Genomic DNA, 26,412 nt, shown 5'->3' with positions numbered 1-26,412 from the left:
GGCCACGACCACAGACCCCTGCTGGGGCCCTGCCAGACCCAACTCCTCCTTCTGTGCAGACCTCGCTGCTCTCTCCCTTCCTGGACTGTCTGCTCACCTGAGACCCTCACCAAGTCGCGTCGCTCCCAGGGCCCCGGGCCTCGTCCTCAGCCTCTGCCTGTGTCCTGACCAGAGTGACAGGTCGTCATCATCTGCATTGTCAGGGGTTTTCTTTCCCTTTCCAGTGTCCTCGGCACAATGACCACTGCCCGTGACTGGTCTCCAGGGCTGCAGCCCCTGCGTCTCCCGGCCAGTTGGCTGCACTCCGCCTGCACTGCGGGAGCTGGGGCGGGGGCAGGAAGGCTCTCCCGCAGAAGGTACCATTCGGCGATGCTCAAGCCTGCAGGCCTGCAGCAGCTCAGCTTTACAGCCGTTTCAGACCAGTCACCTGAAGCTCGCGGTGGAAGTAACACTTCCGATTTTTAAACAGCACAGGGACAGGATTTTATACCTTATAGAAACGGTTTCCCTCCCATTTCTCACTGTACATACTGTACTGTGCAAGTCCAATTTTAGGTCAATTGACACTTTAAGCGTTTTTACTGTTGTGCATAAAAACATCAAATCATATGTTATTATCCAAAGAATATGGATCCATGTTTTCAACGAAAATACTCTGAATGTATTCAAGTACCTCATCCAAAAAAATGCTCAGGCCCCCACTACACGTCTAGGTACCTACTGAGTGTGAGAAACACAGGCATATTCCTGCTCCTTGGAGCTGACAATCTGGGGGAGGGGCAGGCATGACCGCGGACACTTGGTATGTAGGACAAAGTGGTAAGGAGGGCGATGGGAAGGAAACGCTAAGCGCCTGGCAGTGGAGAGGAAGAATTCACAGAGGAGGTGACACCGGAGCTGAGTCTTGAAGGAGAAACGGGAGTTTTCCAGATGAACCAGAGAAGAAAGGGCAGTGCAGCCAGAGGAAGCCGCGAAGGGCAGAGGGAGCCACAACGCACAGGCACAGCCTGTGTGTCTGTATCAGTGGGAGTGGGGAAAGAGGCGAGAGAAACACAGGCGGGAGACGTCGCTTACGTAAGGGTCTCTGTACAAAGGGAAGGCACTTGGCCACCACCCGGAAGGTTCTAATCAGGGAGCTTCATGGTCAGATTCGTGTTTTATGAGATGCCTATGTGGTTGGGAAATAAACTGGAGAGGGTCCGACTGCAGGGAGGGAAGCCAGGTCGGAGCCTTGCGCCCAGGGGAGCTCAGAAAGGCGGAGGGCCTGTGCGGAGCAGACAGCAGGTGTGGGAGGCATTTCGGGGCACAGTCAGCAGGACCTGGTGACAGGCTGGGCGAGGGCTGTGAGGGAGGGAGCAGCGTCTAGGAAGACTCCTGGGTGTCGGTTATACCCAGACCTCCCCTCACAGAATTAGTGCTCCCTAACGGGGGTGCCATCTGCCAGCCTACAGCCCAGAGCAGATTTCATTTCCAAAGCAGACACCGCAAATAAACAGAAATGGTGTCGAACTTACAGGGTATCAGGTCTTAAATTCCTAAGTGACTGACACACAGAACAGCACGGATGGGAACAAATCAGCTGAATTGAATTATTTGAAGCATAAAAGATTTCAGTCCATTAACCATCAGAAACCACGGTGTCAGACACAAAAGTTCAGGGTGAGTCAATGAAGTCAAGATGAAATGGTGGAATATTCTTGGGAACTTTGTACACAAGCAAACACCAACAAATCAAGGAATAACTGCCGAGTCTCCACATACCTGCCCGAGACTGACCAGGCCCATGACAGGACTTAGTGACACCGTGTCCTCTCCCGACGACTTCACCTTCCTTCCACACTCTGAGTTGGAGCACAGTTTCTCATAAATATTTAACTTAAACTGAAAAGCAGAAAGATCAACTTGTCACATTCACACCAGGAAATGAAGCTGAGACGCGTATGGTGATAGCCTCCATTTTAATGTTCTACTATTCACAAGTCTATTAATTTTTAAAGATGGTTTTATGTTAGGTGTTTTATAATGATACTGAAAACAATGCAGTCCATATTCCCATTAGAAGGCGATCAACTGATTTCTGACACGGGGCAAACGCATCTCGTGTGGCACAGGTTTTCGGACACACGGCGCTGCCCGGCTGCGGCCTTAGGACTTAAGAGGCTGAGGGGTCTTCGTAAAGCACCTCATCTACCTTCACGTCGCTCTCGTCCGTGGGGACCTGGGGACAAATCTGCTGGCTGAAAGCCAAGGCCACGGTGTAGGGTTTCGAGCGCTGGGTCTGCACACAGCGCGTCAGGTAGGCGTCGTAGTAGCCCCGGCCCCTCCCCAAGCGGTTGCCTTGCTTGTCAAAGCCCAGACCAGGCATGAAGATGAGATCCAGTCCGCCTGTGGGAAACAAGACACAGTGAAGAGGGTCAGCACTTTCTGACAGAGACTGACCGCTCTGCAACCTGCCTTTGTCTTTTAATGACATCTACTCTTTCTCTGATTTCTAAGGAAATACATCATCGCCCGAGAAAATCCAAAAAGCAGGTCTCCAGGGTCAGCCAAAAAGGAACTGAAAATGACTCGGGAGCTTTCAGCAAGCCCATCACACACCCAGTTCTCCGTGTGGTTCTCCGTGTGGGTGTCCAGGCAGGCCGGGTGCCAGCCCCACCCACACCCAGTTACACACGCTCCAGGGACAGGGCCAAACAACATCTTTCTCTCTTGTTGAAGCATCCAGGTGACTCCACACACCTGCCAGGTTGGGGAGCCAGTGTCTCAAGAACATGGCAATGGGAGGAGTGCGAAAGGTCAGAAAGAAGCCAGAAAGGACAGAGTTGTCGGAGTCAGTGAGCAGGAAGAGGGTCAGCTGCTAAGAGGACTAAGCCGCCTGCTTCATTCCCCTCCCCGGAGAGGCTTCCCCAGATACCTGTGAGAGCAGCTCTGACCTACTCAGGGACATTCCAAAGGTGCAAGACGGGGCCCCATATGTGCTGCTCTGGCTGGACCCTGCCCAGGAACACGGACCAGAAGTGGCAGAGCAGGCAGCTAGGGCTCGGGGGGCAGGGAGCAGGGGCTCAGAGGCTAGAAAAGCCCGGCCACTGGGAGAGGTGTCGGGGGGCCATGAGGCGGGCAGTGAAGGTGATAAGGTGAGAGCCACCACGGATCTGAGGCCCAGGGACCGGTCCTCCAGCCGCTGGCAGGGAGCACGAAGCCCCCGCACACTCAGCAGCCATGTGACACTGCCGCACGGCCTGCCGGCAAGGCCCTGGCCTCAGGAAGGCCGCCCTGGGCACTTCCGCCATGGTCTAAGCCCCCACGCAGCGCTGCTGCAAGGACACACAGGGTCGGAAGCCATGCATTCTCCGGAACAGGGTGCTCGCCGAGACGGCCCGGCCATCGGCAGCCGTCCTGACGACCCGCGGAACCCTCAGGCGAGCTCAGCTTCTCTGGTCCCAGCACAAACCCGACGCCCCTGCCTGCCAATCTCCAGCACAGCATGTCTCCGGTAGTCGTGACCTTCTCCTGTAATCCTGCTTGTCTGCTCCAACCCCAACCTGCGAAAGGCCCGCTCACTGCCCTTCCCTTTCCTCCCTGGCCGGTCCTGCCCATCTCCGTCCCCTGGGATTAACACTGGCTCGTGCTCCAGGCGTTGCCCCCTCCACGTCCTCTCTCTGTTGCCAGAGCACACCTGTTGTCTGGGCCTGGCACACACGCACACACCTCTTCCTGGGCTTCCTGCCTCTTCATAGTGTGGCAGGTGCTTTGTCCCTTCCTGGGGAGGGGACAATACACGACCCAGCACATCAGGAGGTCCGTTAACATAGAACACACGTGTCACACCGATCCCAAAGTGAGGCAGCTGCCTGTGCCAACTGCACAAGAGCAGCAAAGACACGAGTCCTGGGACGTCAGCAGAGCACCACGCCGGCGGTCGTCAGGGAAGGACCGTGGGCAACCCTGACCCGACCTGGGTTTAAGGAAGTGTCCGGTGGGGTCTGAGTATATTTCAGAAACCAAGGGAAAGGTGGCAGGAGCAGAGTGACGAGGAGGGAATGAGGAGGCAGAAGGACCAGGCTGAGAAGTGGCAGAAAACATGCGTGTGGGTTACGTTACCTCAGGTGCGAGCAGGGGGCTTCGGCAGCTAGAGACAAAGAGGTCCCTACAGCGTAACAGCAAACTAGTACCTTGATTAAAAGAGGGACAAAGGGCTTAAATGAGCATTTCTCCAAAGACAAGAAAATGGCCAACAGGTACATGAAAAGACGTTCAACATCAGTACTCATCAGAAAATATAAGTCAACACCGCACACCGGTTAGGACGTCCATTGGAATAAAAACAGAAGATAACAAATGCTGGTGAGGCTGAGGAGAGACGGAACCCTCATGCGCTGTTGCTGGGAATACAGAACATAAAACGGTGCAGCCACTGCGGAAAACAGCATGGAGGGTTCTCAAAAAATGATAAATAGAACTGGCAACAATCCCACTTCTGGGTATTTACCCAAAAGAACCGAAATCAAGTCTTAAACAGGTATTTTGCACCCGCCATGTTCGCTGCAGCATTAGCCACAATAGCCAAGAGGTGGAAACGGCCTAACTGCCCACGGACAGAACAAACGAACAAACCAGATGCGGTCGACGCGGCCGTGGAAAACTCCTCAGCCTTTAACAAGAAGGAAGCCCGTGTGTGGTACAAGGTGCAAGACCCTCGAGGACATTGTGCTGAGGGACAGACGCGGCTTTAACAGAGGACAGACAGGGCACTCACACGAGGAATGTAAGCGGCCAAGTCCCGGAAGCAGAGAGCAGAACAGGGTGCCTGCGCTGGGGGAGGGGGAAGCGGGGAGCTGCTGTTCACTGGGGGTACGTGTCAGGGAGCGCTGGCAGGGAACTCGTGTACCGAACACGTCAAAACCTGCAAACAGGCTAGATCGCACGCTGAGTGTCATTAACCACAACTCTTTCTAACAGGCACAGACAGCACAAGGACGGCCAGGAGGACAGGCGGGACCCCTACCAGTCAGTGTACAAGGAAGAGCAGGCAGAGCCTCAGAGCATCTGCCGCGGGAGGAAAAGAACAGGAGGAAAAGAACGCTCTCGACTCCCTCGAGTGGGACGTGATCGTGTCCCTCTGCTCCTCGGTCCCGCACGGCGATGCCAGCCTCCCGCCGTCACCTTGCACGACAGCCGCCTGCCCGAGCAGACAGGAAACCTCCGAGGGCCATAACGTTCCACATCCTCCTTCACCCTGACTTGCCGCCGGCTTCCAGGCGACAGAACCCCTGAAGGCGAGTGCATTGTCTGCAGAGTAATCAGTCCTCGCGTGACGCCCCCTCCGCGAGTAACTCCAAGGTACCTGGGTGTGGGTCACGGAAGCCATATTATGGGACAAGAGATGACGCCAGGATTACCTCGTACGGCTGCTCATTCAGTGAGCTCTGTAACTGTTAAGCAAAAAAGAGAATGGCTTTGGGACTCACAGGTGACAAAGGTGCTGAAATGGCCCTTTCCAAGCAGGGGTCCTGACCTCCGATTTGGGGTGTTGCTGTTGGACCTCCAACCCACAGGACTGTCACCGCTGCTCCGCTGCACTGCGGGGTCACCTGCTGCCCTGCTCAGGTGCCTGGAATCCCCTCTGCAGCCCGCCTCCTTTTGTGAGGCCAGGTGCCTTCCTGAAACACGCAGTGTATTCCTCGCTGGCTTCATCCGTCTGTTGTCACCCTGAAGTGCTTCCTGTCCCTTACCACCCCTGCCACATGCACACCCCCTCGGCTCCCCCACGTACACACACCTGGGGCTCTGCATCCTTTCCTAACACTGAGCTGGACGTTTTCCTGCCCCAGAGGTGCTGGACAAACGGGCTTGAAAATCACACACAGGCTTATTACCAAGCTCCCACTGCACAGGCTGGTCCCACCTGGGTCATCCTGGTCTGAGCCCATATTCTCTACAAGCTTCCAGTGTGGCTCTCTTGAAATCCCAAAGGCTCACAGAGACTGACAGCAGCCCCACAAACAAGAAGGGCGGGCCTGACTGTTCAGTCCTGTGTGCCCGGACCAGGAGCCTGGCCGCAGGGGGGCTGCAGCCCAGGCAGAGGCAGAAGCGCAGACCGCTCTGCAGTCCGGTCTGCAGCGGGCTCTTCCCAGGCTCTGTGGTTTCCCAACGTGACTCTGCTTCCCCAGAACTGCAGAGCCGGCCTTGCGAACACTCACCCAGGCCCACACAATACGCAGTTTGCTCCAAGAGCGCGCCTTTTCACGCGGTGCTGGCTCTGAAATGCCAGTGCCCTCTGGAGGCCGTCCGCGTGCTGGTCGCGCGGGGGCCCTGAGGCTATTTCTTAGCTCCTGGCCTTTCTGTGCTTCGACCGTCTCATCTGTAAAATGGAGCTCAAACAGTAGCCACGCCCAGGGCTGCTCATGGAGCTGGTGATGCCTGGAAACTCCCCACACAGTGCTCACGCTATGCCACTCCTGACAATTATATTTATTAGGCTGGCTTTTCCTTTTTTAATTAAGAAACGTCAGGCACTAAATCTTGAGGAAGGCCACAGGGAACGGGGCCGCTCTGTTTCCTCCCGAGACTGAACGCACTCTGCTGGGCGCTCGGGCTCAGGTGGGATCCACAAAGCATCCCTTTCACTCTGGCCGGGGAGGCAGCGACGGGACCCCCAAGTCTCTCAGGACGCCCCGAGCTCCAACTCCTGTCCTGGGCTTCCCACGACCTGCTCCGTCCAGCCAGGGCACCGTCTCTGCCCTAGTCCTGCAGAGAAGGCTGCAGACGAGCACACTGGCACCCAACTCGGGCACTGACACCGTGCCGTTCACGGGCATCTTCCTCCTTCCCTCCTCTTCCTCTCACTCAGGTTACTGCCGTGCGGCCCACAAACTCCTCTTCAGGAACTTCCCGGCCCAGCGCCTCCTCCTCCACGACCCCTCGCTACTGCCCGAGTTCTCGTTCCCTAAATATGCCGCCCCTCCTGACGTCCAGGCGCTGCTGGTCTCAACCCACCTAAAATGCAGCCTCATTCAAAAACGCTTAGTCCATCAGAGTCTCTTAGAGGCGGCAGGAAAGTCGTCGCCTGGCTCTGCGGGACCAGCTCTGTCATCCCCATCACCTCTGCACCGTTACCTCGGCACACGGGCCAATCCCAGGTAAGCAGATGGATTCACTGCCCCACACGCCCACCCAGGACTCCCCGCCTGCCGGTCTCTGCTCCTGCGAGGTCCTTCCAATCGTTTAATTGTCTAATCCTAAGAGTCACAACATGACAAAGCTCCGTGAACCGGCTCGTAGCCGATACTGTGACAAGGTGCAGAGTCCATTAAGGAGGAGGAATCCTTTCCCCTGCCTTCTGGGAGCGGACTTGCGGTCTTTCCCCAGAGAGATACTGAGCCCAGTTCTAATTACTATAAGAGAATGAGAGTAACAAGAGAGAACGAGACGCCTCCTGGCCATTCTGAGCTTAGCTCCCTGACCACACCACGCAGATACCTGTTCAGACCATGCCATGCGACACCTAACTCTTATCCCATCCAGCTTCTGGAACAGGAGGGCAGAGAAACTGACATCTGGGACGTGCCTACAACATTCAGGCGCCAGGCTGCACCCGAGGAACGGAAGAATGAGTGAAATCAGCAGGTCAGCACGTCTCGCTACCCGGCGAGGCAGGAGCGCGGGGAGGGCACGAGGCTCAGAGCTCCGAGAGGTGAGGCTACGCCGCGGGCGCGTTCGGGGCTGAGAGCCAAGCCGAGTGCCGCCGCCCAGGTGGGAACAGCCCAACAGCACAGGTGGTGTGAGGGTTCATGCCACAGGCACGTGTCCTAGCGCCTGGAGGCAGCAGAGCAGACGGGCGCAGCATGCGGCTTCTGGACAGGCCGCCTGCGTGGAGTCCCAGCTCTACCTCTTATCAGCTACGCACCATCAGTCAAACCTGCCTTCTCCTACCATCTAAAGTGGATAAGCGTCCTGTGATGTGAAGAGTCTCGGAGCTATTAATACCAAATGTCAACTTAATCAATTACCGCATGCACCCTCCTTAGGCCATGCGGCCGAGTGCAGACAGGCAGTTCCATCAAACGTGCTTCTGAAACACGAAGAAGCTGAAATCCTGAAATAAAATGCAGAAGCAGTAACTCCTGATCGCTCTGGTGGCAGAACTCTCAAGAATCAATACCATACGCCTCAAAGTCATCACGGTTGCCTGGGAAAGAGCAGCTGGAAGCACGGCCTCCTGGAATCACTCTTTGTAGTAAAATAGCACAGAGCACACAAGGTAACACACAAAACCGTTTTTGTGATTACAGTCATAAACTAGATTGAACTTCTGATTACACATAACAATGGGGTTTTTTAAAAATATATTTCCCTGCAAATCCATAATGCTCTTAAGAAATATTCAACTAAACCACTTCAAACAGACAGCTAATTTTTAAGTCATATTGTAAATGCACGTTCCCTCTTTCTGCTGCTTGGTCACAAGGTATTTTGGCCATTTAGGAGTCTCCATGCAGAATGAAACACACTGTAGTAAAGGCGTCTATTATAGACACAACTATCATGTGATTGATCATTTCTGTACTGTCATTATAAACCCTTTCTTTTAGCAGAGAGCCTAACGTTCGCATCAAAGCACAGGGCCTGCATTTGTCACAGAGCACTGAGCACATGACCCCTCAGACGTGAGGTGGCCATTCCCCGAGTGGGATGGGGCCGGCACTCCATTCTGAGTGTGAGACAACCTCGGACTGCCTTTGTTTAAACCCTTCGTGTTTGCGAGTTCGAGGCTTTTATTCAACCCTGTAAACACTATGTGGAAATGAAGGAAGCAGGAGGTAACAGGAGCTCAGACTCTTCTAGGTAAAGCTGAAAGCAAAGAAATCCCGGACATGAATTAGCTGCTAGGACCTCACTGTGGCCCTGACCTGACCGATACAAGGCTGTGGCCCATTCGGCCCCCACCAAGGCAGGGGAGTGGAACATTCCTTGTCTGCGTCACCTCTCCAGGCCAGAAACAAAGAGCTTCCATGCGTCACAAGAGCTAGAAGTCGGAGTTCACATGCCAGCTCTTGCACCTACTAGCAAATTACACCACCTCTTTGAACCTTGGTTTTCCCATTTGAAAAAAGGGTTTGATAACATCATCATCACCGTGAACAACACCAAGGACAGCTGTCTCCTGTATTGAAGACAGCGAGCTAGGGGCTAAGGACCAAGAGAGCAGAAGTGAGGGTCCCCATACTTGACCACAGGGGCTGGCAAACAACGGCCCGAGGGCACCCCTGGCCTGCGGCCTCTTTGGTAGATAGTTTCAGTGGCACCCAGTCACATTAAAACAGCAGGGTGACTCACTGCAACAGATACTGTACGCTGCACAAATATTAACTATCTGGCCCTTCTAGAACAGTTTGCTGAGCCCAGCTTTATAGCATCTACCATAGGTTATAAGAGAAAAACTATACTTCAGCTTATCCCGTCTTGGCAGATACTGACCAAAATAAATCTTAGGGGAAAAAAAAGAATTAAACTGTCCTTATCGCGGATATACAAAAATACATCGCCGAAAATAGGACCAGCAGCAGCGGCTTTATCCTTGAGATACTTTCACTGCTGTTAATAAATGGAACTTAAAAAGTTCAATAAAACTGAGAAGAAATTATAGAACGTCCTATGGTTTCTCGCTGACTTTAGGCTTAGGCATGTGGTGGTCGGATTTTTCTGTTCCATCTGTAAAATGAGTGGACGGAATTCTTTAATTTCTCAGACCTCTTTAGAGTCAAAGGTTAGTAGTTCTGAGAGTTTTAAGGAGAAGTCCTTGTATATCTGTGTGATGCAATCAATAAAAAAATAAGCCAGTCACAAAAAGATAAATACTGTACGATTTCCACTTACATGAAGTGTCTAAAATAGTCAGATTCATAGAAAAAGAGCAGAATGGTGGGTACCAGGGGCTGGTATGAGGGAAAGAGAGGAGTGTCCTATTTGCCAGGTGAAGAAGTTCTGGAGATCTGTTCCACGACAGCGTGAATGTACTGACTGCTACTGACCTACACACTTAAAGGGGGTTAAGATGCTAAATTTTATGTTACATGTTTTGTACCCCCGTTTCAAAAAAAGAGAGAACTTAGACGCTGGCATAAATTCAGGTGAGTCTGGCAGGCAGCCCATCGCATGGCACAGGTCACGTGAGGTTGTGCTTCCGGGGGGAAAAAGAAAAGCCCGGTTTATGCCTGAGAGCACTGAAGAACAATGCCTTCAGATACAGAAACATATGGGTACTTCTGCAGCATTTCTTTTTCTCACTTCTTGGAAGATGAGCTCTCAAAGTCATTACTGTAAATAACTACAGCGAGGCCCGGTTCCCAAGCCTTCAGCAAACTGGAAACTTCCCCCTGCCTCCCACCATTTGTTGTACCAGGGCGTTAAGCAAGTGCTTCAAAGTCCTGCAAACTTTCCGGTTCAGTACATTTAACGAAAATAAAATGACACGGCACATTATATTCCTTCTGCTTGCTCGCCTCTTCCACCTGAGGACTCGTCACTCGGCTCATATGAGCCTGTGCCATCTAGAACAAATTCTATTACTGCAAGCCTGAGATAAAGTAATTTATTACTTTGAAATAATAGTACCTGGTTCTTATATAATGTCCTTTCCTAATGCGTTCCAAGTGCTTTTTTTGCTCCAACTACCCTGGTTATCTGCTTCAGTAAGTCTTCTGGTGGGGGACAAACTTGCTCTTGAAACACTTAATGCTCCCTAAGACCTGCCAGAACACCTTGACAGAAAAAAGCAGAAAAAAGAAAAATCGGAAGATTTGCAGCTCAATCAAAATTCAATGGAATCAAATTAAGAAACAGCCAATCCTAACAACTCACTGTACGGAAGGCCCTTTCCGGGGAACTAGAGGACACAGAGATTAGCAACTACTTATAGCTGCAGGATCTAACGAGCTGGGCGGCTCGAAACATACCTAATCAGTTGTATATAAACAGACAAGTAACTGCAATAAGGGGTGATGCAAGTCAAACGGGGTAAGAAGTGTTGTGTCCCACTGAGAAGGGGGATGAGCTGGGGAAACAGGGGCCTGTTGCACAGGACCTGAAGGCTCAGGATGCAGAGGCAGGGACGGGGCTCAGGAAGGAAACCAGAACCAGCGAAGGCCCAGCTCTGGGAAAGCTCGGACCACGTCCAGGGCCAGTGACTCGTCCCCTCTGGAAGGACCTGTGACTAGAACAGAAGCAAGACGGCAGGAGGACACACTGAGACCACACTGAGAAGTGCCTCCAATGCCACAGTGAGAAATCGACCTACTTCTGCAGGTTGAGCCAGGGAACCCCTGGGTCAGCCTGAGAGAAAAATGCAGGAAAGATCTGTGACTCCAGAGAGCCCTCTCTGAAAATCAGGACGGCACTGGATGTGAGGAGTCAAACAAGTGGACAGTGTATTGAGATTCCACAACAAAAGTGACTAGATCTTCTCTGCCGTTTTAAAAAAAAACTCCATATAGAATATTCCTAGTTAAACAGTTTCATTCCTCATACAATTTGCCACAGAACTGCCCCTTCCCACATGCTACCAACACTGTGTAAGGACTGGTGAGCGTGCCCTCGCCAACCAGGTCTCCGGGCCACGAACCGGACCCTGGGCTCGACACCAAGGCTGTCTCCGCACTTACCCAACTAGAAAACTGGACTTGCTCTAAAGCTTTAAAAACCTTTAGAAGGTGTGGTACAAAGGTGTTCCTCTGCGGTAATGAAACTTCTGCGTTTTGATTGTTGTAGTGGTTACACAAATCCATACGTGTGACAAGACTGCACAGAAGTGTGCACACATCGCACCCCTAAATGAGCACATGCACAAACTGTGTAAACTGAGTAAGGTCCGCGGATTGTACCAGGTCAATGTCTGGTCTTGATACTGCACTGGACTTTCGTAAGGTGTTATTATGGAGCCAACCTGGGTGAAGGGAACACAGGACCTTTCTCTACTAGTTTTGTAACTTATTTTTTCAAAATTAGTTTTTAAAATCTTTAGAAAAACATCTCATGCTGTGACCTAAAACCAAACCAGCCCCAATCTACCCTCAACCTTACCTTCCTTTGACTGACCTTAAACTCTGAACACAATAACCTGCTCGCAACTTGCCGTGACAAATTTGCTTTCCAGCCTTCCACACACGTGTCCCACCCTTCGCTTACGTCTCTGTACTTACACAATTCCTACCCTTCCTGTAAGACTCAACCACAGAAACTTCCTTCACCTTCACACCAATCCACACAAGCTCTCGCTCCTCTGAAATCCCGTGAGCACTGGTACAGAGGGTAGGTGCTTATCCGATGTTCTGTGGGAGAGTCCCACCTCTGCACTAAAGATTAAACGGCCCATATCCTTTCTACAAGCGGACTGATTGGGTGGAGTTGGCCGATTCCAGGAAGAACATTTCTCTGAAACTGGTATTTGGCCCACTTCATAACTTTGTCGGAAGCTTCCCCTAAGTGTCCCCCTGGCTTCTTTGCCCTGATGTGTCACAATGTAGAATAAAAACCATTTTTCTATTACATGGTATATGTTGGAAAAAATTCTAGATTCCCTGATAGTATTTTGTGACATAGGATTTATAGTATTCCCCCCACATGACCTATTGGGCTGTGCAGAGAGGCGGGGAAAGTTCTTCTACTGGCCGTACCCAAATACTGATGTTATAGCCACAGTTGTTATGAAGAACGGGACAGTTAATCAAAGGTCCCTTTCACATCCAGTCACTGTACATTCAGGTAACAAAAGTCAGCTATTTTTGGTTCACTTACCCAATTATTATAAAGGATGTTTAAGTCTGTATCGATCCCAACACACTGAGCTGCACCTGCTTCCCTTGCTCCAAAATGAAATTTCCGCACGGGACTACACATCTCTCTTCTCTCATCCTGGGACGACCTCTTACCAGTCTTTTAGACAGAAAACACCTGGGTTCCAGCCTCACTCTGACCGTGTGACCTTGGACAAGTCATTTCCCATCTAGGCCTGTTTCCTCATCTGCAAAATGAAAGGATTGACTTAGATGATCTCCAACACCCCTTCCAGTTCAGATAATGCCCAGTTGCCAGTGAAATGACTGACGGGTATGTGAATGCGGGAGACTGCAGACAAGCCACACCTCAGACTAACACACGTGTAAAACACTGACATCTGCTGGAAACTGGGAAAACTACTCAGCCCATCCAAACACCAGCAGCTTTTAAAAACCCAGTATTGGATACCTTTTGAAAACATGTTATCAAGGACGCAAGCTTCTTATAGAAATTAAGTTTTCTAGTATTTGATTTTGTAGAACTTCAGAAAATTTTGAAGAAAATAACTTTAAAGTGACTGCAGAGACATCTGATTCCATGTGGAAGTTTGAGCCTGTGTTGCTACACTTTCGTATGGGACAAAAATAACTGGCTTGAAAATATGATGGGAAAGAATTCCATTCATAACAACAACAACCAATATTAACTGACTAGCACTACACTAAACAAGAAATAACAACAACACGACTAAAAGCAAAACCACCAACAAAAGAACACATGGAAAGCACTGAACCGGGGAGGAGTGCTACATCCCTGCAGAAGAAATCCATTCCCCCAAACCGATCTAAAAACCTAACCATTCCATTCAAGATCTCTAGAGGATCTGGGAGGAGAACTGACAAAATAACTTTAATGTCAAAAGTGAATGCTGAAGAATAGTCAGCTACGTGTTTTCAAATACGAACAACGGGACAGGACTTAATCTACCAGGTACTAAAGTACGAAAGTATATTCAATAGCCATCACACAGATATATTAATCAAAATGCGATGGCACTACGGCCAGAACAGGCGAACAAATCAATGGAAAAGACTAAAACGCCCAGAAAAAGACCCCAAGAATTCAGTACGTGAAAATGGTGGCGTACTTTAGAACATGCACTATATTAATGGTACTAACTATAACCATCATGCTGTATATTACATTCCTACACTTCCTCGTTCGATAACTGGAGATTGAAACAAGCCTGCAGTGGCCACGTCCTCCCCAGCAGCTGCCGACAACAATCACTTGCTCCCAGTCGCCCTCAGTTTACTGCACCTCTCATCAAAATAAACGCGCAATTTAAACTCTTCCCTTCTTTCTCTATCTGGCCCTAAATACAAACCATAGAGTCGCCAACAGAGCCTATGGGAAGTACCAGCATGGGGCACACTTCCTTCAGATGAGTGGAGAGAGAAAAGTTTTAGAAATTTGAAAAAAAGAAGAAACAGGAGCGCCCCGTTGCCGTCTTTGCAGTTACTCAGTCATTCATTCAACACACAATCATCAGGCTTGTACTTTAAAGCGGATGTTTCAGCTGCTGAAGAGAAAGGTGGTACCTCCAAGGCACTGGGGTACTGTGTGAGCCCAAACGCCACAAGGGAAACATGTGAAGACTATTGCTCTGGTTCTCTGGGGCAAGGGAAGGATGCCAGGTGCCAGTTACAAGGCGGCACATAGAGAGTAACGTCCGAACCTTCAGAAGGCGCTCTAAAACGGAAGGGGCTTCCCTGGTAAGTGGTGGGCTCTCAATCCCTACCAAGTATTCAAGTGAACACAAAACAACAGCAACAAACAAAGAAACCTTCTAAATGACAAGCATGGGAGGAAACAAAGGCAATGCAATCACACTGAGGGTCTGACATGGGCAGGAACACGGAGGAAGAAGTGTTTCGCTCTGAGCAGGGAATCTAAGGGGCTTCTGGAGGAGGCGGTGCTTCAGCGTAACCGATGACTAAGATTGGGACAGGCAGACAAAGACCACGGGCGGTCAGCTTGAGGGAACCGGAAAAGCAAAGGCAGAGGCCTTCCCCAAGAGAGGAAACACACACACGCCTCTTTCCCTCTTCTTTGTAGTTTGCTGCAGAATCTGGGCTGATTTTCCAGGGAACACCGTTTCAAGTGGCGGAGTAATACAATCCAGGTGCATTTTAAGGTCACTTTGGCAGGAATGTGAAACCGAGAAGACAAATGTTTGGGAAAAGCGGTCAGTTGGGAGGTCACTGCAATACCCTAGGACAGAGGATTCAACCCCAGCATTTGCCCAAATCATCAGAGGCAAAGGTGAACGTTCGTTTATTGGCACAGCTTCCTTGAAATATTCTCTTGTCCTCAGTTTTCAATTGAGAAAATTCTCTAACTCACTTTTCTGGAAAGAAGAACATGTTATAATTCATCAAGAAGAAACACCCCAATCTTGTGACCTTTCAAAAATGCTATAATGAAGAATTTTAAAGGGATGTTTTCCCTGCTGAAGACATTCAAAGAAACAGACCTTGCCCATAACACGGATGAGTAAGACGCAGCTACAACCCGTCGGGCGGAGGGAAGGTCCCTAGGCCTGCCACAGGACCGCCCCATTAATCCTTGGGGCAGGGGCACAGACAGACAGACAGACAGACAGACAGACAGACAGACAGAATGAAAGTGAACTTGCTGAAGACAGGAGGGCTAGGGGAAGAAAACGCACATTCATGTGACCCCGTGGTGGCATTTATTTACACACAGGTTTTCACCACTCTTGCTGAGGTTTAAGGGCCAGAAGACTGAACTAAAAACAATCTCTTTTCTTCTATTTCAAACTCCTCTTAAAAGTTCTGCCTCTTCTCCGAATTGGACATAGACAGAAACGTACGTAAACCTAAGACATTTTAATGTCTCAATTAAAGGTAATGGAATAAAAACCGAATTGGAAAAGGAGTCGAAACATCTGAAGTTCTATATGGAAGGAGTTTTAAGTCACCTGGGTCAGTCCCTTCAATGACACTTAAGTGTTCAGCAGTACATTCAGTGAAGCATTATGCTTGACTAGAACATTTAGCAGCTAACCCATCTTGGCAAGAATAACAGGCCATAACCCCTACGGAAGTGTCTTTTAAGCTTAATGGGCTGGGGGTTAACAAAAAGTAAATTACTCCTCCACAAAATGCGAATATATTCTAAAGCTGCTGCTGCGAAAGATAAAATAGACAATTCTGGAACAGCTCCAAGAAACCTACCATGAGTGCACTTAACATTCCAATGAGAGGCTCTGTTATAAATGAAAGCCTTGGCTCTTCTTCCTGTGTATTTACTTGAATGTAAAATGACTAAGAAAAGCTTCATGTGATGACCAGTGTACTTTTAGATCCACCTGACTCAGTGCAAGCCCCTCCTTCAGGAAGTGGAACAATGTTCCCATGAATACAACCCCCCAGGGGGCCTGGTCCATGAATAATGGCTCTCATGTAGTGTCCTGTCAGGAGAGAGAAGAAAATGCAGGTGGTGAAGCAATCCTAAGGAAGGCTATAGTAAGAAAAGGCACTTCAAAGGGCATTGGAGTGGAAAGCAGCACTTATTAACTGCCTGTGTGTCCTTGGAGAAGCCCCTTGACCTCTCTGGGCTTCAGTGATCCCATCTGAAGACGAGGAAGATGGATGCGGGGACCCTGAGATTCGCTCCGCCTCCCACAGTGCCTAACTCCGGGGGCAAGGCTCTCAACCATCCAGGGAGAGGGCGCCCAAAACTCCCGCAGAGGCACGTGTGATGTGAAAAGCACATTCCAAAATTACCACTGCTTTGATTTATGTTTAATCTTGGTAATTTCTTTTGGGAGATCAAATCAAATCAGTGAAGGGAATTTTTGTGAAGCAAGAGACACAGGTTAAAGACTTAGAACCACCTCTTGCAGTAAGAGCATGAACTGTTGCTATGAATTACATTGAAGTATCAAACCAGGTAGGATCCTGTAACTACTCATTTCTCGGCTTAGTAAAAACTAAACAAGCAAAAATTCTCCTGGGCACTCTGACAGTCATTTTGGGGACAGTGGTGTTAGGCTCCACAGGACGTTACTAGACAATACCCAGACTGCACTGCGAACACTGCATGAACCAGGGGCTGCTCCGGGTGTCACCTGACACTGAGGCAGGGGATGCCCACAGGCGTCCCGTTCCCGTGCGTCTGCGTGCACTCAGCACTAAGGGAAGACAGCACAGCACCTTCCTGCCCCTCATCCTGGCCCAGCAGCCACTCCAGGATACAGCAACACAGATGAAAACAGCGGCAAAGGGCAGAGACGGAGTGGACCCTAATGACTGACCCAGCCATATCCAAGGCTGCCCTCCTATGGATTTTTTCAGTCCCTGGGCCAATAAAACCCCCGCTTGCTTAAACCAGACTGAGTCAGATTATGTACTTTGAAACGGAAAGATTCCTGGCTAATGTAATTGCCCAAGCAGCCCTCATTTTGAAGAAAAATTCAGTAAACAGCCCCTCCACTTCATCGACCAATCTGACGTTTTCACACCTAATACAAACAAACCACATGTGAAATTTTTGCTTGGAAACTTGCAACCGAGGACACCAAGGCTCCCTTTTTTCTCAGCCATGGTAACGGGAGCAGACCGGAAAGAAATAGGCTACATAAGCCGCACTGCTGACAATCTGAGCTCCAATCAGCTTGTCCTCAACACGCGAAGCTGGACTTACGCTTCAGCACTGAACTGCCACATTCTAAGCTGCTGATGCCGGTCAACACCCACGAAGCAGTGCGACGTGGGAGATACACAGCAGAGGCTGTCTGCTCCAGCGCTTCTGCGGACAGCAGCCAAGAGCGCCAGCTCCCCGACGGCAGTCACCAGAAAGTTTAGTCCCCCATCCCTCTGCAACCCAGAATGCAAGTGTCTGCAAAGAAAAACATGGGGCAAACAGTGACCCACCCCATAAAACTAGCCTGGGTAAATGCTATGGCGGAGGGGGAAATGAACAACCAGTGTTTTGGGCTGACGTTTCTCTATTCGGGGCCAAGCACTGAGCGTCGATGTTAATAATCTGCATATTGTCACCTGACACCTACCTGGTTGGGGTACCCCCTCTATTTGTTTTCTGTCTCCCCAGCCGCAGTGTGAGGCCCCTTTCCAGAGCTAACTCAGTATCTGATACAAGCAGACCTCACAAAATGTTTGGTGGAAATTATCAAAATGCTAAACACTCAGCTAGCAATGATTTGACCGTATAATGAATTCTACCTTCCTTGCTTAAAATTAATAAGTTACCATTTACTGAATAGCTCCAATGTGCCAAATGAGGTACTAAAAACCATTTACGTAAATGATTTAGCTCATCTATTTAGACAGAGTTTATCCTAACCGAGAAGTGCAACTACACTAAGAGGAAAGATCATGCTTCTTCCTTACTCTTCCCACTACTGTACTTAAACAGAAATAGAACAAAAGCATGAAGGCTCCGTGTGACGCATTTTAGCTCAACTGGAGGAATACTTGCAGAAGGGGCACTTTGTTCTACAAAGGCAATGAGCTGTCCCTGGAGGAACTTGTTACTGGAGGCCACCAAGTAGAATTTCAACTCGTAGAGTTGAGGCGTTACAGAGATGATGCAAGCATTGGAGGAGCTGTTAATATAGTCATCCAGAACTGGGAAAGTATCCTGGGCTCCACCCGTAAGCCTGCGAGTCTGGAGAAGTAGCTGCATTAAATGTGAGCAATTCCTGTCTTTCCTCAATTATAAGCCTGGGCTACCCCCCAAGATGTGCTACACTTAAATCTCATTGCTTAAAATGCTTGTAACCTTTCTGCTTGAAAACATGCAAGAGTTCTGTTATGTTGGCATTCGTTGGTCTAGAGATGCGGGACCCGAAGGAGGTAGATCCGAGTGTATCTTTGGTGCCTAAACATGAGCAAAGCAGGACTGGATAACACAGGGCAAGTTAAAGTAGCAAAGTACACAGTCCCACTCCTGTGAGCCCTTGACTCTCTCCCTATCATATGACTGATTTTGTAGGTTCACGTTACGTTGGAAGGGGACAGAAATAGGGAGAAGACCGCATAAAACTGTGCTGAGGTTTCTTTGCAAACATTTAAGTCTCAGTAAAAAAAATATATGCCTCTGAAACAGGCTTAAGGCACCGCATCACAAAACAGTACCCTGAGCTCCTTTTGCTTTCAGCTCCTTGACTGCTTAATAATGATTAAATCTCCCACATGGGTGCTGGCCAGGGAATACATGTGTGAAGAGAAAGCAAAGTGGGGGTGGGAAACTGAGAAACATTCAGAGTGGCTGGAACTCAGACTATGAAGACAGGGAGTAGAAAGATGTGAAAAATGGAAAATTAAGCAGTGCCAAATCAGGAAGAGCCTTGTTAAGGAGTATTTACTTCAATCCAAGGGTGGCAGGAAGTCACTGAAACAGGGGAGAGAAGTGCTCAGATTTATGTTTTAAAAATCCTGTTTCAATTACTGTATAGATAATGGATTGAGAGGGAGGAGAGGATGCAAGACACTGAGAGGAAGAACAGTTAGGAGGCCGTTACCACAGACAGACAAGAGGAGATGGCAGCAGAGGCTGCGGTCGTAGCAGTGGGGTTGGAGAGAGCGGACAGATTCACCATGTTTCAGTAGGTAACATCATCAGGACTGGGCAATAGAGCACCCACGGGGCAGGAGAGAAAGAGGAGTCGAGGGTGACTTTGACATTTCTGGCTGACGGGACCATGTACCGAGAGAGACACATGGCAGTAGGAGCTGAGAGGAACGTGATTTCATTTGGAGCCTCTGTTTGAGATGCCCACACGACATCCAAGTAGAGATGTCCAGAAGGTGAATGACAGGTCTGAATTGGAGACATAAATGCTTATTAGCATCAATAATAATGCAGACCATAATCTTTCGATGGGAAATGAAAAAATTATTCAGGGAAAATGCAAGGTTACTTAGGGCCAGAGTCTGTGAAAGGCAATAATACCTTACTACCCTATTACAGTTGACATGTCCCAGCTTCCAGAAGGCCTCCATCCTAAGCCAGGTAACACGGGTGTCTTGGAATCAGAAGGAAATACAAATGTATCCCTACAGGGAAAGTGACCCCACTGACCACACATAACAAGTGATCAGAGGCCTACCAAGCCGTCCCAGTCGGACAGCATCCTAAGATGTCAGTTCTAATACCACGTGCTCACCTGTTGATAAGGCCTCCTCTCGATCCTCATCCTCACAAGGCTGATGAATATTCCAGGATGTTCTGGGAAGTGACGAAATCTCCTCAGGTGATGCTAATTTCACCATATCCATGTGGTTGCTCTGGGACTGGTACCGTGGGATGAAGCAGGTTTTGCCCCGTTGGAAAATGTCTTTGATGATCTCTTCTGTCTCAATCTCATCTGGCATGCTCAGAAAGATGGAAATTCTTTTGCACTTTTGGTACTGACTGTGGGCAATCACCTAAATGGGAAATGATGGCAAATATAGTTTTCTAGGTTATACTTGAGTGACTTCCCTTAACACATTTAACACTTTCTCCCTTCTTTCTCAGTCTTCTCCAACTTCTTTATCCAAAAACAAAACCAGCAGAGTGGTATAGTGAATCAGACAAGGTAGCGTTCTGAAGCCTAACTTTTGGTTCTCAACCCAACACTTACTTTTCTGATCCCTTCACACCTTTCTGGCACACCCACTTTTGTAGGTGTGAAAACTCATTATAAAGTCACCGTAGGGCCCTGCTTTCTGTTTAGAGAATTCCAGGCTTGACTTCCAGCCTCCCATTCTAGCAGTTTTCGAGTCATCACAAACACTTCCCCTAGAGATTTCGCATTAACTCTGAACTGTGGCTCCCACAAGCTTCTTCACTCCTTGGATTACCAGGTTTCTCTCCTCAATTCTACCCATTTAAACCCAACTCAAGCCCTAACTTTTCCAGAACCCACACTACATTTAGAGTTAATATATAACTTAACAATCACGTATTGTCAGGAGTTGATTACTGGTTGTTTCATGTGCCCTAAATGTAGTATTCTAAGCAGTCTGTAAGCTCCCAGGAGGCAGAGAATATGCCTTATAATTCTCTTAGCTCAACTCACCTCTGTCCTATTCCCTAAAATGATTTTGTTCAAGGATGCAGGTGGGGGTATCTTGGAGAGGCAAAGTCCTCTAAAAGCAAGTGCCAAGTTTATGAGAAGGTAGACCCGGGTGACAGAATCTCTTTGTGTTCAGTTTAATCATTCATCAGGCAAGAGAAGAGGGCTGAGCTTTGCTTAACAGAAAAAAGTTAATCTCAGAACTTCCCCAGACTCAGAACTTAGCTCTTAGCTCCGTTTCTCCCCTTTCTTTTCTGTTCTCCCATTCTGCAAGCTGCGGAGAAAAAGACAGTGCACAAGTGGCTTGTAAATGACTGGCAGAAAGATACAGGTTTAGAAAGTCAAGTTTTCCTAATAAAAAGGGGCATGTAGAAATTAAGTAAACAGAGCACCCCAAACCAGTGTTAGGGAAGGAAATTAACGCCACCTTCTGAGAAGTTACAAAGCTGTTAGGCCTGAAAAAGGCAAAGCGAATGTAAATGTGAAACCCAGACCTATGGGCAGATTTGGGGTTTTTGGCACCCAAGTACTAGCTGAGGATATTGTGTCTCTTTTGTTTTCTTTAAAGCAGAATATAGAAAATCAAGAGCTGAATAAGCAGTAATAAACATCAGTTAAAATTCAGTGTGAAAATTGTGCATACATTCATCTTCTTTCCTCAAATCTCATTTATGTGATACTAAAGAAGCACAAAAAAGGAAAAGAAAACCATTATAACACTGACAACAAGAGAATAGAGATTTGACTAATTTATGAAAGACAGAGAGTGGATGAGACAGAATTTACAGAGAAAACAGCAGCAGATCACAGCACTCAGAGAACATGATGGATGTAGGTCAGGCAGAACCCATTCCTCTCATGGAATCCCAAAGTGACTACAAAAGGCAAAAGAAATACCCATTAGCTATCACACCTCCATTCATAAATATGTACAGACAATATTCATCAAACATTTTAAAAAGCCAAAACACAACAATGAAAGGATTTTTTAAAAAGGAGGAGAGAGACGAACCAGTAGGAAATAAGTAATTCAGAGAGCTGAAAAAAAATTTCAAATTCTAATTAGTGTTCTCAAATTCAAGATAGTTGCATCTACAAAACATCAGGCTACTATAAGAAAAAAGTAATCAGAGAATTAAGAAATATATTTGGAAATTAAAATTAAGATTACCAAAATTAAGATTAAACAATTCTGGAGAAAGTACGGGGAAAAAAAGACAAAGAAATGGGGAAAATCAGAGCAATGGCTGTGCAATGGGCCAGAAGGCAACAGACCAGAGAGAGCAGGGGACTAGAGTACTTCCAAGAAGACAGTGGATTTAACAGACAAAATGAAAAAGAACCTATTGATAAGATAAAGGCATAATCTTCTTTAACCAGAAATGAAAAATAAAAGTAATCAGAAACTCCTGGAAAAATACAGAGCTAAATTAGAAATTTATACTACAAATAGGAACAAACTAAAACACAATATGAGTTTGAGCAACTGTAGAGCATTAAGAGAAAATATTTGGTATTGACGCTTGAAATATCCCCTTCCTAGCCACACACATCTAGTGACACAGAATTATGTAACCTTGTCGTAGATGTTCAATCATACAACTTGGTTCTATAGTGAATACTCTCTATATAACCAAAATACGGTAAATATTATTTACTTGAATTTCAAGGCTGGAAATCAGCCACAGAAAATGCTCAGTAGAATCTTTATGTAGAACAGAGTACAAATATCATAAAACCTGACAACTTGAGTATAACGGTGTAGGTGTGAGAAATTGGCAGACAGAAGACAAAGCGAGTAAAGGGGCACCACCTCCTCATCTTACTTAGTTGGGGAGTCAAGATATGGCATAAAGTTGAATTTCTTTACCGTACATTATCTTGCTGATAAAAAAGGTTGTGTGTCAGTAAGAATGAAAACTTTTTTTTTTAATTTAGGGGAAAAAAGCATCAATATCTTAATTGAACGTGCACTATGGCAAAACACTTATAGTGAAAGTACATTGATGTTTTGGGCTATGATCCATTGGTTGGCTATTAAATCAATGGTGGGTTACAATCGGCATTTTTAAATGCAATAGAAAACATTCAATTCATTGAAGGAGCATTTGCGATCTCGCTCCCCGGCATATGTTGTCAGTTTGGCTCAAAATAAAGTTCATTGCACATAGAGGTAGGAAACGCTGGGCTGTAAGACGTATTTCTTTCTATGTGTGTGTGTTTGTGCGGAGTGAAATGCGTTTATTACTGAGGGTCACGGGCCTGCTCTGTAGCTTTTCCGTCGCCTCCGAGCCCAGCTGTCAGTCGTCTCTGCCGCGCTCAGTGACACCTGCGTGTTGACGCGAAGGGGGAAACGCTGCTCACCTGCCTCAGCGCTTTCATCCCTGGGCACCTCGAGTCTGAGAAACTAGCGGGTGACAGCACAGGGGGGGGGGGGGGTAACTAAGACACGACTGCGGCGTAATTTCAGGGGGCGTCACGGAAGCGCAAACACGGGGACTCGGCGCCAGGGCCTTGGGGCCGCGGGCAGTGACCGACGGGAAGCGCGCGGCGCCCGCCGCTGGCCGCGCCGGGAAACGCCGGTATCGGCGTCCACGCGCCACGCTGTGCCCGACACGCATGGAACACCGCTCGGCAACGGTAACTGGACACAAACTGAGAAAACGCGACGCTTCTTCGTTCGTGGGACACCGGCCGTTCTCCCCCGGTGTCCCACCGAGGCGGGTGTCGCGGGCACCTGGCAACGTGCCCTCGGCGGGGGGGCCGCCATGTGTCACGGACGGAAACGGCCCCACACGGAGCCCGAGCCGCGGGCGCGGAGGGGAAGCGGCGGGGACCCGCGGAGCGGCCACCTCGCTCGGCCCCCACACCCCCGTTTCTGTCCTGCGCGCTACCTCGCGGGCCGCGCAGGCTGAGGCTCGGGCGTCGCTTCATGACTCGGAAGGCGCTTCCCGGGCGGCTGCGACGGGACAGGAGGCGCCGGGCCGGCGGCGGGACGCGGGGTCCGGGGCCGGCGGGTCTCCCGTCCCCGCGCCGCCGGCCCGGCGTGCCTCCCTCCTCCGAGGCGCCCGCATCTTCCTCCGGGCCTCGCGACGACAGGACCGGCCTCCTGCTGCTCGCTCCTCGCCACCTCGAAGGCCGCGTGAAGGCGCCGCGGCTGCGGCCCGCGCCCGCCAGCTGTGTCCGCGCCGCCCCTGCCTCAGCCCGGCAGTGGCCCCACTGAGGGGCTCCCACGCCACGGGTGCACCTGCACCACACTGCCTCCCGCGGGGCAGCGGCACGCGCTCCGCCCTGTCACAGGCCCCGTCGCTGTCACCGCCGCGCTCTCCCGCCGACAGCGTGCCCCACAGCGCCCGACACGCTCCCCAGGCCGTGCGCGCGCCGGAGGGACGTGCGTGCGCCGGACGCCTGCGCCTGCGCAGACCCGCCAGCCCGTGCGGCGCGGCCCGCGGGGGAGCCCGACGCCGCGGTCACGCACCTTCTGGGTCAGCAGGCGGGACTGGCGCAGCCGCTCCTCGGCGCTTATGGCCCGCAGGCGCTGCTTCAGCTCGGCCCGCAGGTTCCGCTTGGCGCAGCTCACAGCCGCCGCCGCCGCCGCCATGTCAACGACGCTGACCGCCCTCAGGCCCCCGAGCACCGCTGGTCCGCCGGCCGGGGAGGGTCGGGCGGCTTCCGGCCCGCGGGCGCCCCGCCCCGCCCCGAGCCCCGCCCCCGCCGAGCCCCGCCACGCCCCCCGCCGAGCCCCGCCCCCCGCCGAGCCCACCTCCGCGCGGGCCTCCCAGCTCCTCGCAGGCTCAGGTGCGGCAGGCGGCGTTTCCGGAAGAGTAATGGGAACTCGCTCCCCCGTGAAGGATCTGCTCCTGCAGAAACACTGGAAACACCAGGTTCACTTCTCTGGCAGGGCGTTTGACCTGGATGGGGAGGAGAAAAGATGGCACCTGCAGGGATGACCGGGAGACAGGCTCTTGTAGGTCCGATTACCCCTCAACACGTTGACGCTCAGTAACCCAGGGAAAGGGGGCAACGTTCAACGGGTAAGGAAATGCAACTGTAAAATCACTGCAAGTTGAGAGAAAACTGAGTAAGTCGTATGGTAATATTTCAGCTTTGCGAAAGTTCATCTGGGAAAGAAACCATTCAAGAGTAGCTAGGAAAACACTGAAAACTAAGACCACAGGGGAACTAGCCCTTCCAGCATAGAAACATACTGTAAAGACTCTATAATTAAAACAGCATGGTACTGAATGCACAAATGGAATAGAACAAAATAGAAAGAACGGAAATAGACCCGCAGCATGTGGATGGAAACGTGTATGGGAAAGGTGGCGTCTCACATCATCAGGACAAGCATTTTTAATAAATAAACTTAACTCAAAAGGCCTAAATACAAGAGCTAAAACAAAACTATTGGAAGAAAACATAGGCATACGTTGTCATCACCTTGGATTAGGCAATGGTTTCTTAGTTATAATACCAAAAACACAAGCAAAAGAAGAAAATTTATCACAATTAAAAATATGTGCATCAAAGGACACTATCAAGAAAATGAAAAAATAACCTATAGAATGGAAGGAAATATTTGCAAGTCATGTATTTGATAAGGGGCTTGTATCTGGAATATATGAAAAACTCTCATAACTCAGTAAAAAAAAGAGAGAATCCAATTTTTAAATGGGCAGACCGCTTGAATTGACGTTTTTCCATATCAAATATACAACTGGCCAATAAGCACATGAAAAGATTTTACCATTATTAGTCATTAGGGAAATGCAAATCAAAACCACAAAGAAATACCACTTCATACTCACTAGGGTGGCTATAATAAATAAAAAACAAAAACAGGAGATAAGTGTTGGTGAGGATGTGGAGAAACCAAAACTCTCATACCCATGAGAATGCAAAATGCTACCACATGGACGGACCTTGAAAATTGGATGGGCCTTGAAAATTGTATGCTAAGTGAAAGAAGCCAGACACAAAGGGCCACATATAGCATGATCCCGTTTATGTGAAATGTCCAGAACAGACGAATCCATAGAGGCAAAAGTAGATTAGGGGTTGTCTGGGGCTGGGGACAATGGGGGATGGAGTACACAACTGCTTTTTGGGATGATGAAAATGGCCTAAAATTAGGTTAAGGTGATAGTTGCACAACACTGTGAATATACTAAAAACCACTGAATTGTACATTTTACAAGTGAATTCAGTGTGAGTTATATCTCCATAAAATAAAAGAAGGGCATAAAAGAAAATATACATATTTCTGTTCATTTTTTGGGGAAAAAATGCAGTAAGCATAAACCAGAAACTAAGTTTGCGTACCCATAGGGAATGGGTGAGAAAAGGGTTCAAAGAACAGGAAAACGGGAATGGAGTAGCAATGAGGAGAAAGGGACATTTCTTTGATGGCAATTTTTGTATATCTGACTCTTAGAGCCATGGTAATGTTTTACATACATACATACAAACGGGGTGTGGAGGGAAGCAAAAATAGAACACAAGCAGGGACAAACTGAACTGTATTGTAC

General features: G+C 49.2%; 1 protein-coding gene across 4 annotated transcripts; it reads right to left on the bottom strand.

Moving 5' to 3' along the window:
* Positions 1 to 1,941: 1,941 nt before the first annotated feature.
* Positions 1,942 to 24,795, bottom strand: MTHFS (methenyltetrahydrofolate synthetase). Of its 4 annotated transcripts, none has more exons than XM_074317698.2 (4): positions 24,648 to 24,780; positions 20,888 to 21,158; positions 19,991 to 20,252; positions 1,942 to 2,385 (listed from the first exon to the last, which is right to left on the bottom strand). In XM_074317698.2, exons 3-4 carry the CDS (start codon positions 20,196 to 20,198, stop codon positions 2,153 to 2,155), a joined length of 441 nt encoding a protein of 146 aa, XP_074173799.2. In that variant the 5' UTR covers positions 20,199 to 20,252; positions 20,888 to 21,158; positions 24,648 to 24,780; the 3' UTR covers positions 1,942 to 2,152. The 4 variants fall into 4 exon arrangements, with proteins under 4 accessions (XP_074173799.2, XP_074173798.2, XP_074173800.2 ...); XM_074317697.2 differs by lacking the exon at positions 24,648 to 24,780 and adding an exon at positions 24,363 to 24,573; XM_074317699.2 differs by lacking the exon at positions 20,888 to 21,158 and having other exon boundaries at positions 24,648 to 24,795.
* Positions 24,796 to 26,412: the final 1,617 nt, after the last annotated feature.

The sequence above is a fragment of the Rhinolophus sinicus genome, chromosome 13 (assembly GCF_057876585.1).
Source record: "Rhinolophus sinicus isolate RSI-liver-muscle chromosome 13, RSI-T2T, whole genome shotgun sequence".
Lineage (NCBI taxonomy): Eukaryota > Metazoa > Chordata > Mammalia > Chiroptera > Rhinolophidae > Rhinolophus > Rhinolophus sinicus.
This window is presented reverse-complemented; position numbering and strand designations above follow the sequence as displayed.